General features: G+C 43.9%; 1 protein-coding gene across 1 annotated transcript in view; it reads left to right on the forward strand.

The window, feature by feature from the left end:
• LCT (lactase) overlaps positions 1 to 16,756 on the forward strand; it is a 57,703-nt gene that overhangs the window by 19,860 nt on the left and 21,087 nt on the right. Inside the window, exons 4-7 of the mRNA XM_047873335.1 lie at positions 2,285 to 2,387; positions 3,665 to 3,740; positions 8,025 to 8,754; positions 12,413 to 13,058. Coding sequence (XP_047729291.1) covers positions 2,285 to 2,387; positions 3,665 to 3,740; positions 8,025 to 8,754; positions 12,413 to 13,058 — 1,555 coding nt within the window. The remainder of the gene's footprint in view (positions 1 to 2,284; positions 2,388 to 3,664; positions 3,741 to 8,024; positions 8,755 to 12,412; positions 13,059 to 16,756) is intronic.

A 16,756-nucleotide genomic window follows, 5' to 3' on the forward strand; every position in this document is an offset into this window, starting at 1 on the left:
CAGATGCATTCACAAGATATTTGAGTAATAGCTGCTATGACTTTAGTGCCTGCTCTGTGCCCTGCACCGCGTGGGGCACTTTATCCTCATGTTATCCCTTACAGCAGACCCCAACACTTAAGAAACTTAACCAAGATCAGACATGAGGTAGTGAGCAGAGCTGGAATTGGAACCAGGGCTTTCTCATGACACCACACTCCCTCTGCAAGACAAAAATAATTCCAAGGTGTTGGGGACATTATAATGAGGGTGGCATTTTTGAAAATCATGTATAATTTTGGTTGTTTTTGCAAATATCTTCTTACCTGAACCCAAACTGGCTTGACCCAGAGACTGCACTGGTGGGCTTGGTGGGCCAGATTTCTGGGCCGTAAGCAGCACTGAAGTAGTGTCTTCAAGGCCTGCTGATGCCTGTCACACCTAAACCTGTCTTTTGTCTTCTTTAAGGACTTCAACCAGGGCTTGTTCCTCAGCTAATGGGTTCATTGTCTGACGTTTTAAAACTGTCTGGGTTAGGCAGATGGAGCATGCCTCAGAGAGGCCATCAACAGAGCACTGGCTTAATTTCTCCTTGAGGATGTGGTTTACAGTGTTTCTCTTTTGACATCAAAACGTTTTCAAGAAGTCCTGTTCCCCCCAGTGTCTGGATAAAGCTGTGAACTCTCAGTTAAGAGCTGGCCAGCCGAATAGTAAAACCCTCCTGGACAAACTTGGCAGGCTTTTATTAGGAGTTCTTTATTCCTATTATTTCCTTAGGTAGGGATTAGGTTCCAGATGCTGCATTTGACACTTCAGATGTAGCTCTAAAGATTCAGGATGACCACTTTCATCACCAGCTATGAGGAGAGAACTGAGCTGGAGAGGAGACTGTCCCTCTCTGGGCTCCTTGGTTTACAGGCATGTACCATTTCCCACACAGCAAGCCCAGGAGAGGAAGAACAGCTTTCTCCCCAGGCGAGGGGCTGACTTGTGTCCCCAAGAACCCGGATCATTCTGCCCACTGCTTCCTTCGGAGTGTACCCTTCCTCCTCATCTGGGGTCCTCTCACTCTGCTCCTGGAGGCTTGAAGGCCTGGAGGAGCAGGTCCCGCACTGTCCCATTCCCGTTTCCCTCCACTCTCCCCAGAGAACCTGCACATCCTTCTCCGAGCCTCAGGGACCCTGAGCTGCTGCTCTTCTCACCAGCACACTGGTGTTTTAGGGCTAGAAGACATCCTCATGCCCAGCACATCTAAATTCTGCAGGAGGTGCATGAGCAGTGCCCCTGTCCTCTGAGCCCCCAGGAAATTCCCCACTTTAGCTGAAGGCTCCTTCAGCCCTCCTGGCCCCCATTGTGTGTTGATCTTTCAGGAGAGAAAAAATCCTCAGTCCCCTTAGCTGTTGGGTTCCCCTGCATCCACCCAGCAAGGGAAAGACTGAGGACTGTGTGAGCTGCACCTCCTTTAACTGTGGTCTTGGGCAACTTAGCTTCTCAAGGCTGAAGGCACTTTATCTGTAAAGAAGGGGCATTGTTGCAGGTGACTCTGAGAAAATAAAGAATGAGCCTGCCTTCTTTGGAAGTAGTTGTTATCGGTATCTCTCAGTGGCTTTTAACTCCTCCGAAGAGGAAAAACTTGATGTGGGGAAAATGACCAAACCCAACCTCCCCCCCAGAAAAGGTAATTTAAAGTGAAGTCAAACAACATGTTTCCTTTGACAGTGAAATGGCTTAGAAATGGGAGAAAAGTCACACCTGTTCCATTTGAATGAGGGCCGCTTTATCATCATTATTATTACGGAAAATGTGAAATATGTCTACAAGAAAAGTATAACGAAGCCATCCCCAACTTCAAAAGCTATCGACTCATGGCTGATCTTGTTTTATCTATGCCCCATCTTCCCCTTCTCAAGTCAGGTTGTTTTGAAGCAAACCCCAGACATCCATAAATACTGTGATGGTGGCACCTGATTAAGCCTCTTATAGTAAGAAAGGCCCCTAACATGAGTGGATGGCCTTGTCCCTGGTCCTAACACAGTGCCTGGTTGGGCACTGTAAGCCTTGTAAGCATGCTAAGCCTATCTCTTTGGTGTGGGTTGATGGGGAGGGTATGGCCGCTGTTACTGAAAAGTGTAGCTCATTCTCCCTCAGAGTCTAGAGTCTGCTTCCTTTCCTAATTGAGATGTCTGGAGGTCATTTCCCAAACTGGAGTGAGGTTCGTAACTTCTCATCTTGAAAATCTATCCTTGTTATCAAAAGACTTATGCTAGGCAACTTCAATTCACTTGTTGGCCTTTATCTTTTTCAGACTGTTGAGCCAAAAGTAAAAATTTTCATCTTCAATCTAAGATTCCAGGACTGCCCCTCCACCAGGAAGAAGTCAGCCAGACTGCTCTTCAGCCTTCTCGAGGGTGAGTGGACCATTGCTGGCAAGGTTTTGAGTCACATTTGGTGCACTGGCTTGGCAGTAGGAGTCTTGAAAGTCTGGGGTTCCAATAAGAGGAAGGACCAGAGGAGGGCTGGTCTGAGAGCCCACCCCAGACGCCTTTGTACCCTCTGTCCCTTAGCTCCAACTGACCCAAGAAAGATGAGGGGTTCTGTATAAAGATGACAAGGATGCCTCGGTCTTGTGTAAATAAAGGCCATCAGGCCTCAGGTATCAGGTGTAGTAAGCAGGGGAACTGCTCTGTGCTTGCGTGTCCCCTTCCATTACCCATCCCTCCGATATCTCACCTTTGCCTCACTCTGCTTCCTCTTATTCACGTCCCCATTTCACTTCAGCTTGCACATGGCCCTAGTGGGCACCTCACCAAAACCTTCATGTCTAAGACCCACAGCTCATGGACCATCTTCTCTGTGCCTCTTATGACAAATTCTTGAGAGTGAATCTGACGGGGGGCCCATGGATCAGGAGATCACTCCTGGTCCAGTCGGGTCAAGGGAAAAGTGGATTCTGTTAAGGCATCAGGGGCTGAGGATCTACTAGAGACTCTGCAGGAAGGGTCTGAGGGCCACATTCCTGGGTGTCCTGACATCCATCCCAGTCACCCTATAAGGCAGAGTATGGTATAAGTCAGTAGTGCCCTTTTTACTACCTGTAACCAGTACTGAGCTGACTTCACAGACCTCCTGACACTCATCCATAGATACCACTTAATAACCCTCACCCTAACTCATTTTTTGATGGCATACCGATCTTTTAGTATTTAGAAAGTTCCATCCCTTTCTAAATGGCTAAAATGGTCAATTTTATGTTGATGCATAGTTTACTACAATTAAAAAAATTCCATCCTTTTCTGATGTCTGAGTTCTTCTAAATCAATTGTGCTCCATGTGTGGTCTCCAGACCAGCAGCATCAGCCTCACCTGGGACCTTGTTAGACATTCAAATCCTTGAGCCCTATGTCAGATGCACTGGATCAGAAACTGTGAGGTGGGCCCAGCAATTTGTGCTTTACAAGCTCTGCAGGTGATTCTGATGCACACGGAAGTTTGAGAACCACTGTTCTAAGTAGGTGGAAATCACTTCTGACCTCCTTAGTTCTTTAGTCCATGGCATTTTCCAGGGAGCTTAGAACAATTGCTTGGAGTTTGGGTGTGTTGTATATATAAGGAAAACGATTGATGGCAATCATGCATATTGTTGGTTGGACTTCAGGGAGAATTAATTAAACTTCTTCTTTTACAGCCATAAATAAAAGCCAAGTGATCACCATTGGGTTTGATCTCAATACTTTCCTGAGCTGTTCAAGTTCCAAGAAAAGGTAATGTTAGATTTCCTACTGAAGTATCAATAGCTGATATTTGCAGAATATTCTTTCATATGTGTGATCTCATGGGACTGTTGCCATCTGCCTCTCGCCAGTGATTTTATCATGGCTGTTCTGTAGGCGAGAGATAAAGACTCAGAGGGGATGGCAGAGAGAGCCTGTCTCCCATTGCATCTTACCCGGGGCCCACATGGTCCTGCATCCTCTCTTGTCATTCTGCACTGGTGACCTTTGCAGTTTGTCCAAGTGTACACAATGAGTAGAGCTGGTATCTGAACCCCTGCCTTCTAATTTAACATCTTGTTGGAGACAACCTGAGTTTGTGGAACAGCAGCCTGGGTTAAAGATATATCTGACCACCCCACTGAAGTTACATGTTCTGAGTAAGTGAGGTTAGTTCTGTATACCTGTTTCCTCATGTGATATGTAAAACATCTTCCCCTCGAGGAGATAGCATAGGTAGGAGATAGAACTGTTGCAGTGGGGCAGAAACCTAACTCAGTGGTGTTCTAAGAAGAGGTTGTTTTTGGTTTTCGTGGGGTTTTTTTTTACTTTTTTATTTCCTTAAGTAATCTCTATACCCAATGTGGGGCTTGAATTCATGACCCTTCAAGATAAACAGTCACAGGCTCTACCTACTGAGACAGCCAGGCATACCCTAAGAAGAGAGGTTTTAATTTATGTGGGGTTGCAAATAATTTCTTAACAAAATTATGGCTAAAATACCAAAATTTGTAAATGGCATAGTTAAAAAAAAATTAGAGCAGGTTGTAGGTTACCCCCATAATGACCTTCTCACAACACTCAAAATCCGATGTGCTGCTCAAGTGAGCATGAAAAGGATGGTGTGGACTCCTGAAATCATTGTTGCACTATATGCTACCTAATTCGGATGTAAATTTTAAAAATTTTTTAAATAAAATTTAAAAAATAAAATAAAATAAAACCTAAAAGACAAAAAAGACGTGGGCCAACCACATACAAATGACATCCTCTCTCCACATGACAAACCTAAAAGACAAAAACCTAAAAGGATGGTGTGGAAACCAGGAGATGGTTGTTCCCCAGAAACGTCAGCCTTCCATGGGTATGTTACACATGTGAGCTTCATGCACCATGCATTGACGAAAGACAAAGACTGGAAAGAAGCATTTGGCTTCCCAGACTTTGAGCTAGAGCTCTCCTTAGCCTACCTCAGACTTCTAGAAAAGCTCTGTCCAGGGTCACTCAGTTGCTACCATCTTCTTGTGCTTTTCCTCTCCTAGCACTTGCGTATCTCAATCTGTTGTTCAGTCCTCTCAACTCACTTCAAGCTCCGCTGGTTAAACCAAAGCTGCTACTGTCAGGCTTTGTGCTGGGAGTATGAATGGTAGAAAGAGCAGATATGCCAAAAGTGCTCCCTGACCACACTCGGAGTCAGCTGAGGATTACTGGGCTATGTCTTTTCAGAAAATAGAACTCAAGAGGCCATAATGAAAGGGTTACCCAGAAAGCTCAGTAATTATAAAACCACAAGATGCCATATGATATCAGCTCCAAGGTTCTGCCTCTAAACTTGGCCTGAGGCAAAGGTCCAACACTGGCTGACATTAAACTAACAGCCAGGGATCCTCATTCAGGGGGATGTTGGTGGAGAGTCTGCTGGGGGCCAGGGCAGATTGAGGGGGGTTCCAACAGGAGTAACATCCTTTTCTCTTTGAGAATCTTAGACCTTGGAGGGGAAGCAGAGTGGCCCACAAATGACTCTAATACCAGATTGTGGCAGAAGACAAAGCATTGCTCCCCAGAAGGGGGAGAAAGAGCATTATCTGGGATGCTCTGAGGTGGCTGGGGGCAGGGGAGGGATAGCTGAAGGAGGGCTACCTGCAAGGCCTGGGCATAGAAACTGAGGCTATGCTAAATCTCTTGAGAGATACTCAGTATACTCATACTGAGTATGTTAAATCTCCTCCCAAGTTAGGTAAACCTGAACTTCCAGCATTAAAGCTTTTAGAGCAAATTGAGGGGTGGTTGGCTGGCTCAGTCAGAAGAACATGTAACTCTTGATCTCAAGGTTGTGAGTTCTAGATCCATGCTGGGTGAAGAGATTATACGTATATACATAAGCAAATAAAAAAGCAAATGAATAATTAAGCAGTCCTTTAGAGCAAATTGTATTTTATCCAGGGACTGTTTGTTTCTTTCCTCAAGACTTCATTTCTTCCAAGCCAGGAGGACAATCAGGATCAGGAGTTTTAGGTCAGAGTAGCTGAGTCTGTTCATTGAGTAGGTGTCACCTGTGTCCCTGGTTGTGCTCCAGAGACCTGTATATATTATGGATAATCCATAACTATAGATCACCCCCCACCCCCACTGCTGTTTTAGCAAATGTGAGTTCGTTGACGCTTCGTAAAATAGGAGGTACTTAAGTGTGGAAGACCCAGATTTCTCTCCATTGGACAGAGGTCCCTCTGCAATGTCCCCATCACTTCTACCAATTTTGTGCTCTGGGCTAACCACATACAAATGACATCCTCCCTCCACATGATGGCCATTGGACAGGAGATGCCCTTGTACTGACCCCCTTCCGCCATCCCCCTGCGATTCCCCCTCCAGACCAAACACATCTACCTACACCAACCCTTCCTCAACATTGCCCTCTGCTGGTGTAACTGCCACATGCTCTCTTACAGTGCCTTCCAGCCTGCAGGCCAGGACTTGGAGATTGGTAAACCAATTTACGGTTTGTTTTGAAACATGAGAAGAAAATGTTTTATTAAAAAAAGAAAGGAAGAGGGGCACCTGGGTGGTTCAGTCGGTTAAGCGTCCGACTTCAGCTCAGATCATGAACTTGCGGTTTGTGAGTTCAAGACCCACATCAAGCTCTGTGCTGACAGCTTGGAGCCTGCTTCTGATTCTGTCTCCCTCTCTCTCTGCCCCTCCCCTGCTTATGCTCTGTCTCTCTCTGCCTCTCAAAAATCAATAAATGTTAAAAGAAAATTAAAAACAAAAAAGGAAGGAAGGAAAGACAGAAGGAGAGAAATAGACTAGAATAAAATAGAAAATAGAGTGCATTCATGTAAGGATAGCATTTTTACAGTATGTTTTATTTCAAATATATATATTTATCTGAATTTATATATATGAAATATTTAAAAATATATAAATGTCTACACATCTACAAATACAGTGATATGTGGTTAAAAGCACAGACTGTATTCTACAGTTTGTAAACTATGTGATTAAGGAGAAGTTCTCATTAAAAAAAACAAGATGTGGGTTCATTTACATTACAAAGGCTGGAGATGGATGATCTACAGTAGGTACAATCATCAGGAATCCAGGCTTCTGCCTTAATTTTTAAAAAAAAATTTTTTTTTAATGTTTACTCATTTTTGAGAGACAGAGAGAGACAGAGCATGAGCGGGGAAGGGGCAGAGAGAAAGGGAGACGCAGAATCCGAGGCAGGCTCCAGGCTCCGAGCTGTCAGCACAGAGCCCGATGTGGGGCTTGAACTCACGAACTGTGAGATCATGACCTGAGCCGAAGTCGGGCGCTCAACCAACTGAGCCACCCAGGCGCCCCTTTAATTTTTGTCATCTTTAACAAGGCTTCCACCTTATTGTCCAGCATGACTGCATGAGCTCCTGCCATTGTGTCCATAATCCAGGCAGCATGAAGGAGAAAGGAGGTTGTAGCTGGTGTTAATATTTAGCTGATGCACATCAGTAGAGCTACACCAGTAATTCAGTTATTGAAATACTTTCTTCCATACCAGCTGACAAACAGGTGCTGGTCCCCTGATGCCCAGAATATACTCATTTCTTTGACTCTCAATCTCCTTCTCTATAGGATACGGTTAAATAACTGTAGTCCTTATCTAATAAATTCGTGAAAATTAATGGAGAGACCTACATTCATATCACAGACCTACATTCTGATGCCAGCACAGAATCAAGGCATAATGAGCTAAAGCCATCATTATGACTAGCTATGTTTTATAAACAGTAAGAAGAAAAAGCATGGCATCAGAACTAAAGACAGTATTTGAGGACAAGCTAATACACAGAACAGTAGGCTTGGCACAGTGTTTGGAGTCCTGCAGAAGCAATAATAACTCACCTAAGAAGAGGCAATAATAGTAATTTTCCCATCTACCAGGCATTTGTGTGGCTTTTGGCTCAGTGCTTCTCGAACCTTTACTAATTACACACATTGCCGCCATCCATCAGTCTGGGGGCGCAGGTAACCCGCAGGGTCATTACTCACCGTGTCCTTTCCGTCTTTCGGATCCCGCAGCGGGCCCTGCTCTCGGACAGACAGCGCGCCCCTCCAGACCGCCGCGCAGCCTGCCCTAGGGACCGCAGCAGGTTCCTCCTCGCCGCGGGGCTCCGCCTACCGGAGAGTCTGGGGAACATTTGCCAACCAATCCACGGCCGAAAGGGACGCTTTCCTGCCGGAGGATTTCCCCAAAGGCTTCCTCTGGGGCGTCTCCACGGGAGCATTTAACGTGGAAGGAGGCTGGGCCGAGGGCGGCCGAGGGCCGAGCGTCTGGGACCACCTGGGTCGCCGGCACGCCTCCGAGGGCGCAGCAACACCGGAGGTGGCCAGTGACAGCTACCACAAGGTGGACACCGATGTGGCCCTGCTTCGCGGCCTCCAAGCTCACGTCTACAAGTTCTCCATCTCCTGGTCCCGCATCTTCCCCACGGGGCTCGGGCCCGGACCCAGCCGCCAGGGCGTAGCCTACTACAGCAGGCTCATCGACAGCCTGCTGGACGCGCGCATCCAGCCCATGGCCACGCTCTTCCACTGGGACCTGCCCCAGGCCCTGCAGGAGCGCGGCGGGTGGCAGGACGACAGTGTGGTGGACGCCTTCCTGGACTACGCGGCTTTTTGCTTCGCCACCTTCGGGGACCGCGTGAAGCTGTGGGTGACCTTCCATGAGCCGTGGGTGATGAGCTACGCGGGCTACGGCACGGGCCGACACGCACCGGGCATCTCCGACCCGGGTGTGGCCTCTTTCAAGGTACTTCTCGTCCTTGCAGTGCCGCCTCACTGGAGGAGAATTTGGCTGGGAGAAAGTCATTGTCTCTTCCAGTCAGAATGCATTTACTTTTTGTGCTTTAAAGGAAGCCAGAGGGAGGGAAGGCACCATAAATCGTTAATCACCTTATTTTGTCCAAATACTGCTGGCACTTTGATAAGTTATTACATCCTTGGAACAGTGCTGGTGGATGAGGGAACTGGGGCTCAGAGAGGAGAAACTGTTTCCTGATGGCATCGCTACAGGGTCAGCAGTTTGAAGCCAGAATCTGAGCCCGAGTCTGCTTGAGTCTACAGCAGATTTTCCTTGTCATCCAGGACTCTTAGTTGCATGGGACAGAAAAACCAACCCGGACAGACTTAAGCCAAGTGGCAGTCCATCAGCTCGGGAAACTGAAAAGTCTGGGCTTTAATATGATATTTTTAAATGTTTATTTATTTTGAGAGAGTGAGAGAGAGCATGAGTTGGGGAGGGGCAGAGAGAGAGAAAATCCCAAGCAGGCCCCAAGCTGTCAGCACAGAGCTGGAGGGGGGGGCTCAATCCAACTAACAGTGACATAATAACCTGAGCTGAAATCAAGAGTCGGAGGCTCAACCAACTGAGCCACCCAGGCATCCCTGAAAAGTCTGGGTTTTAGCTGGTCAGAGTGGAGCTTGATCAGATCCCAAACAATGCCACTAGTACTCAATTTCTCTTCTTGCCCCTCCTTGTTGGTTTTCTACTTGGGCTGCTTGGTAACCAGATGGTAGCAGCCATGCTCTCCTATTTCAAGACCAGCAGGAAAAAAAGCTTACCTCTCTTCTGGCATTCCCAGCAAACGTGTCCCTGTGCCTTATGCTTGCTGCATGGGTTGTATGCCCATCCCTGAACCAATCACTAAGTTTAGGCTGGGAAAATGTTGTGCAGTGACTGGTCTGGGTCCGGGTCTCAGCTCTACCCCTCCACACACTGGCTGAGAGGTGGGGAGGTGGAAAAGGAAAAAGGGTTTGGCTTTCCAGAGGGTAGGCAGGGTATCATTTCCATAAGAAGGGGTTGTATATACTGGAGACAAAATTTTAAGTAGCTTAATATGGGCCCTTTCCATCATTTCTTTTTTTGCTCAAATCTCCCAGAAAACTCACCAGCTTTCCCTGACATCCATATTCAGGATGCTCATGTTAGCCTGGCTTTCCCCTGCCACATCTTGGGTTCTGTTCTGAAATAGGAGTCTTTGCCTTGCCCTATGCTAGGTGTTAAGGAGGATGCATGACCCATATCCTCAAGATTTAATACTTTTTAGAGATGATACAAATAAATACACATAAGAAAATTAGAGAACAATCCAAAATGTCCACACTCAGAATGAGCTAAAATCAATGACTTGATGAAATGCCAAAAATTAGAGTGAAGTCAAAGCTTCCACCCTGCTCTTGTTCAACAAGAGCATACACACCAAGAGAGAAAGAACACTTCTCAAAATGGAAGGTTTGAACCTTTCTGTTTGTCTCCTTGTTGTAAAACTCATCCCAACCTCTTCTCCTGGCTTCTTATCCCTACAACTGTGGCTCCTGGAAAGTCCACACCACCTTTCTCCTTCAATTCTTGCTTTGATTCATTAGTTAAAACAGTATGGTACCATTAAGGGAAGATTGCAAAGAAAACAGTTCACTCATAATTTTGCCCATATGTCCTTCCAGTCCTTGCATTCCCAGTGTACTCACAGAGTGCACTAAATTCAGTGCCTTTAAAAAAATTTTTTTAATATTTATTTATTTTTGAGACAGAGACAGAGCATGAACAGGGGAGGGTCAGAGAGAGAGGGAGACACAGAATCCGAAGGAGGCTCCAGGCTCTGAGCTGTCAGCACAGAGCCCGACGCGGGGCTTGAACTCACAAACCGTGAGATCATGACTTGAGCCGAAGTCAGACGTTTAACCGACTGAGCCACCCAAGCACCCCTTAGTACCTTTTTTCAAGTAGACTTTATTTTTTTAATGTTTATTTATTTTGAGAGAGAGAGAGAGAGAGAGAGAGAGAGAGAGAGAGAGAGAGAGATGGGGGAGGGGCAGAGAGAGAGAATCCCAAGCAGACTCCATGCTGACAGTGCTGATGCAGGGCTCAAACCCACAAACCATAAGATCATGACCTGAGCCAAAATCAAGACATCAGATGTTTAACTGATGGAGCCACCCAGGCGCCCCAAGTAGACTTTATTTTTTACAGTGGTTTTAAGTCCACAGCAAAATTGAACAGAAGTTACGTAGATTTTCCATATACCCTCTGCTCCCACGCGTGCACAGCTCCCCCCGTTATTGACATCCCCCACCAGCATGGTACATTTGTTATGATGATTGAACCCACACTGGCTGTCATAATCACCCTAGTGCCCATTTCTTATCTGACATGTCATTAACACCTTTCCATATTCTTACATGGCCACAATGACTGGTTTTGCTAGTTGTTTCATATTCCGCTGCCTGATGCTGACTCAGTTAGAAGGCACACATTCCTGCCTTTTGGAAAGAAGCACAGTTTGCCATTGGAGTTTAGGACCCTGTTAAGGATTAACATTTGCAACATGAGAAGCAGTGAAGAGTTTGACTTCCTAAGGCATATTTTGATCTGAAAGTCTTCAAGAGTAAGTGTCATTATCTTCAGATGATAAAAATGAAAAAGGAAAGGATGATAAGCAATAGCAATCTCCCTCCTATACCCCAAGTGTCTGCTTGGTGCTCTATATACATGATCTTATTTAGTCCTCCTAAATTAATGCATAATTACCACTTCTTGCATACAAGGAAACTGAATGAGAAGCAAGTTTGTGACAAAGTCAAGATTTAAGTCTAGGTTTGTTACACTCCAGACACCCTGCTTTTGCCCGGCACTCTGCCAAGGAAAGCTGTTAACTTTTGTAAGACCTTGAGTTAAGTCTACAAAGAGATTCCTGGTCATGGGTTTTCTTCCTAGATTTCATTAAGTGGAAAGAGCAGGTAGGTTAGAAAGAATTGTCCCATCCCTTCTGTGTCAAATAAAATGACCATCCCAAATTCGTTGTTGATGAATTATTCAATAAGCACTTACTAAGAACAAAGTCAGAATAGCATCATGGGGGACAATACAGGCCTAGAGTCAGGCTTCTTACATTCTACACCTCTCTAGATCTTGTTCCCCTCATCTGTATAGTGGTAATAATAATTATACTGTCACACAAGACTGTTGGGAGGAGCTTATGAGAGAATTCATTAACAATTTTTTACTGTGAAATATGGTTATTGATGCTACTGCTATTGACCTGTTGATGGTGATGTTGACTTGTTTATGCTATTGGCTGTTGATATTGCTGGCATTGGTGTTGATGATGTTGATGTCAACATTGTCCATGTTGATTTACTGACATTGTTAGCATCAATCTTAACTACTTTTTGATATTGTTGACTTGTTGATATTGGCATTGACTTGCTGATGACTTCCTGATGTTGTTGACATTGGTGCTGTTATTGATGTGGACATTTTCATTGTGGCTATTTTATTAACATTGGTAACATTATTGACATTCGTATTAACTTGTTGTTGTAGACTTGTTATTGGCTTGTGGTTGTTGTTGGCTTTGCTATTAGTTGTTATTAAGCACTGTATTTCTTTCTTTTTTTTTCCTCACAAGGTGGCTCACTTGGTCCTCAAGGCTCATGCCAGAGTTTGGCACCACTATAATAGCCACTATCGTCCACAGCAGCAGGGACGTGTGGGCATTGTGTTGAACTCAGACTGGGCAGAACCTCTGTCCCCAGAGAGGCCTGAGGACCTGAGTGCCTCTGAACGCTTCTTGCACTTCATGCTGGGCTGGTTTGCACACCCCATCTTTGTGGATGGAGACTACCCTGCTGCCCTGAAGGCCCAAATCCAACAGATGAACCAACAGTGCCCCAGTCTTGTGGCCCAGCTCCCTGAGTTCACCGAGGCAGAGAAGCAACTCCTGAAAGGCTCTGCTGATTTTCTGGGTCTGTCTCATTACACTTCTCGCCTTATCAGCACGGCCCAACACGATTCCTGCATCCCTAGCTATGACACCATTGGAGGCTTTTCCCAACATGTGGACCCTGCATGGCCCCAGACCTCATCCCCTTGGATTTATGTGGTGCCCTGGGGTATAAGGAGGCTATTGCAGTTTGTATCTTTGGAATACACAAGAGGAAAAGTTCCGATCTACCTGGCTGGGAATGGCATGCCCATAGGGGAGACTGAAGATCTCCTTGAGGATTCCTTGAGAGTAGACTACTTCAATAAATATATCAATGAGGTGCTCAAAGGTAAGAATGGTGGATATGCTGGTGATTGGAAGGTGGGTGGTACTTCTCCAAGTCTTCAGATTTCTGTTTAATGAGACAAAGACAGTCTCCTAAGAAAATGAAGCCAAAAAGTAGTGTTAGTAGTAATAGCATGAGTCCTTCATATCAGCCTCCTAGCTGTTTCCCCCAGAAGCCTCAAGTGTTTGTTCCTATGTTCTTATTCCCTATAATGCTGCCTCCTACACTCTGCCCATTTGAGTCCTATCCATTGATCAAAGACTCATCATCTTTTAACACATTCATTTAACAAATATTTATTCAGTGCCTGTTATGTACTGCACATTGCACAAGACAGTAAGGGTAAAATATTGAGCAAATATCATCTTTTCCCATAGGACCCTCAGAGTTTATAGAGGGTCACAGACAGAAAATTGTAATAAAGGATGCCAATGGCATTATAGGAGGGGACTCCAACCCATTAAATCTTCCCTCGTTGTTCTGGCCACATTCATCTCCATCTCCTTAAGTCAGCTATAAAATCTACATTCCACATCATTCACTTTGATCCCATTAATTCATATCGACTGCACCAGTCTTACCTAACATAGTTTCATATGTCTTTTTAAATTTTTTAAAAGATTTTTTTTAATATTTATTTATTTTTGAGAGAGAAAGAGAGTTTAATATTTTTTAATGTTTATTTTTGAGAGAGAGAGACAGAGCACGAGCAGGGGAGAGGCAGAGAGAGAGGGAGACACAGAATCTGAAGCAGGCTTTAGGCTCTGAGCTGTCAGCACAGAGCCCGATGTGGGGCTCGAACTCATGAATCATGAGATCATGATGTGACACAAAAAGCTGTGAGATCATAACCAATTGAGCCACCCAAGCACACCTAATTTTTTTTAATTTTAATTCTAGTATAGTTAACACACAGTGTTATATTTGTTTCAGGTGTACAATATAGTGATCTGACAATTCTATACATTGCTTAGTGCTCATTATGATAAGTGTACTCATAATTTCCTTCACCTATTTAACCCCCCCCTCCACCCCTCCTCTCTGGTAACCATCAGTTTGTTGTCTATGGTTAAGAGTCGGCTTCTTGGTTTATCTCTTTTATTCTTTGTTCATTTGTTTTGTTTGTTCCACACATGAATGAAATCATATGGTATTTGTCTTTCTCTGACTTCACTTAGCATTTTATCATCTAGATGCATCCATATTGCAAATGACAAGATTTCATTCTTTTTTATGGCTGAGTAATGTTCTATTATATATAAATACCACATCTTCTTTATCCATTCATCTATTGATGAACACTGGGCTGCTTCCATAATTTGGTTATTGTAATTAATGCTGCAGTAAACAGAGTGCCTATATCTTTTCAAATTAGTATTTTTGTATTCTTTGTAAATACCCAGTAGTGGAATTACTGGATCACATCATAATTCTATTTTTAATTTTTTTTTGAGGAACCTCCATACTGTTTTCCACAGTGACTACACTAAGTTGCATTCCTACCAATGGTGCATGAGGGCTCCTTTTTCTCCACATCCTCACCAGCACTTATTATTTCTTATGGTTTTGATTTTAGCTATTCTGACAAGTATGAGGTGATATTTCATTGTAGTTTTGTTTTGCATTTCCCTGATGATTAGTGATGTTGAACATCTTTTCATGTGTCCTTTGGCCATCTGGATGTCATCTTTGGAGAAATGTCTGCTTGTGTCTTTGGCCCATTTTTTACTTGGTTTATTTGTTTTTTAGGTGTTGAGTTGTATCAGTTCTTTATATGTTTTGGATATGAATCCTTTATTGGATATGTTATTTTCAAATATCTTCTCCCATTCCAGAGGTTGTCTTTTAGTTTTGTTGATTGTTTCCTTCATTGTGAAAAAGCTTTTTATTTTTATGTAGTCCCAATAGTTTATTTTTGCTTTTGTTTCCCTTGCCTCAGGACACATATCTAGAAAGATGTTGATATGGCTGATGTCAGAGAAGTTACTGCCCGTGCTCTCTTGTAGGATTTTTACGATTTCAGATCTCACATTTAGGTCTTGAATCCATTTTGAGTTTATTTTTGTGTATGGTGTAGAAAATTGGTCCACTTTCATTCTTTTGCATGTAGCTGTTCAATTTTCCCAACACCATTTGTTGAAGACTATCTTTTCCCCATATGTCTTTTTATTCCAAGTAAAAAGGAATGGCAAATAATTTTCATCTCCTATATCAGCACTAATCAAGTGATATATGGCTAGTCACCTGCCTAGAGGGCTATTATGAGAAGATTTCAAGGCCTTGTGTAGATTCAGAGAGAAAGAGTTGACTAGCAATACCTACTCTGGGCACTGCAGTTAGGAATGGAGACACCTTAGGGAGTGGAGGCCTCAGTGTTCATGAGGCCAGACACCCTCTCTTTTACTTTGCTTGTGTTCTCAGCATCAAGGGTACAATTCTGTAATCTTCACAATCTTGGAATCCCTCTAGGACATATCTCAAGAGATCTTTGAAACAGCCTTGTGCAGAAAATAGGGGCAGAGATCATCCTCCTGGGACCATTGTGAAAACTGATGCTCTGAGAGATTACATGGTGTGCCCAAACAGTCAGTGAGTGAAACTACAGGCCTTTCTATCACTGGCTCATCAATACCCACTAACCTATGAAGCTTCTATTCATTTTTGTTTCTAGAGCCTTTTACAGCCTGGGACAAAGTAGGTGTTTACTAAATTATTCATTGAATGAATAAATGAATTATATAAAATAAATGAATTGCCAGCCTCTTATATAGTCAATGTTTGTTGAGAGGCTGTGTAATCTGATAAAAATAGGGCTTAATACTTAGCTGGTTCCCAGTTTGAGCCCAAAGCCATTGCTTTACTTTGACACTGGTTTTTGGTTGACTCACTAGATGCTTTTTTTATTCTCTCACAGTTCTGCAGGCCAGAAGTCCACAACGGAGATGCTGGTAGGGCCACTCTCCCTCCGAAGTCTCCAGAGGAGACTCTTTCCTTTACTCTTTCAGCATCTGGTGGCTCCAGGCATTTCTTGGCTGTTGGCTGCATTGCCCCAATCTCTGCCTCCATCTTCGTGGAGACCTTCTATCTTTCTCTTTTAAGGGTGCTTGTCATTGGATTTTGGACTCACCCAGTTAATGCAGGATGATCTCATCTTAAGATCCTTAACTTAATTACATCTACAAATACCTCTTTTGTAAACTGGTACCAAGTTAAGATTTGGACATATCTTTTTGGGGACCACCATTCAGCTCACTGTACCAGGAAATACCTTACTGTAGGCATTATTTCTCTTTTTTAAGAGGGGATGTGTGATCATTTTATGTCAGTATTGCTAGACATAAGGAAAAACAAAAGTATATTTTAAATATTAAATGATGTATGCATTCTATAAAAAAACAAGGAATCCTGATAGTAGCAGATGGGACACATGCTTGTATTCATTTTGAGGCAGGGATGGCCTTCTGGATTGAGGTTTATGACCATAGATGTGGCCTGATGATTTGTGGGCATCTTGTGGATTCTCTTTTATTCATTCTGAGGAAAAAGGGTTAACATTTTTGGGGTAACTTAAATCCCCTCCAAAACATGCATATGAAAAGGAAAACCTTTAAATAGCAACATCAGTAACAGAGACTATTTTTTTTTAATTTTATTTATTTTTATTTTTTATTTTTGAGAGAGGGAGAGAAAGCATGAGTGCA

The sequence above is a fragment of the Prionailurus viverrinus genome, chromosome C1 (assembly GCF_022837055.1).
Source record: "Prionailurus viverrinus isolate Anna chromosome C1, UM_Priviv_1.0, whole genome shotgun sequence".
Classification (NCBI taxonomy): Eukaryota; Metazoa; Chordata; class Mammalia; order Carnivora; family Felidae; genus Prionailurus; species Prionailurus viverrinus.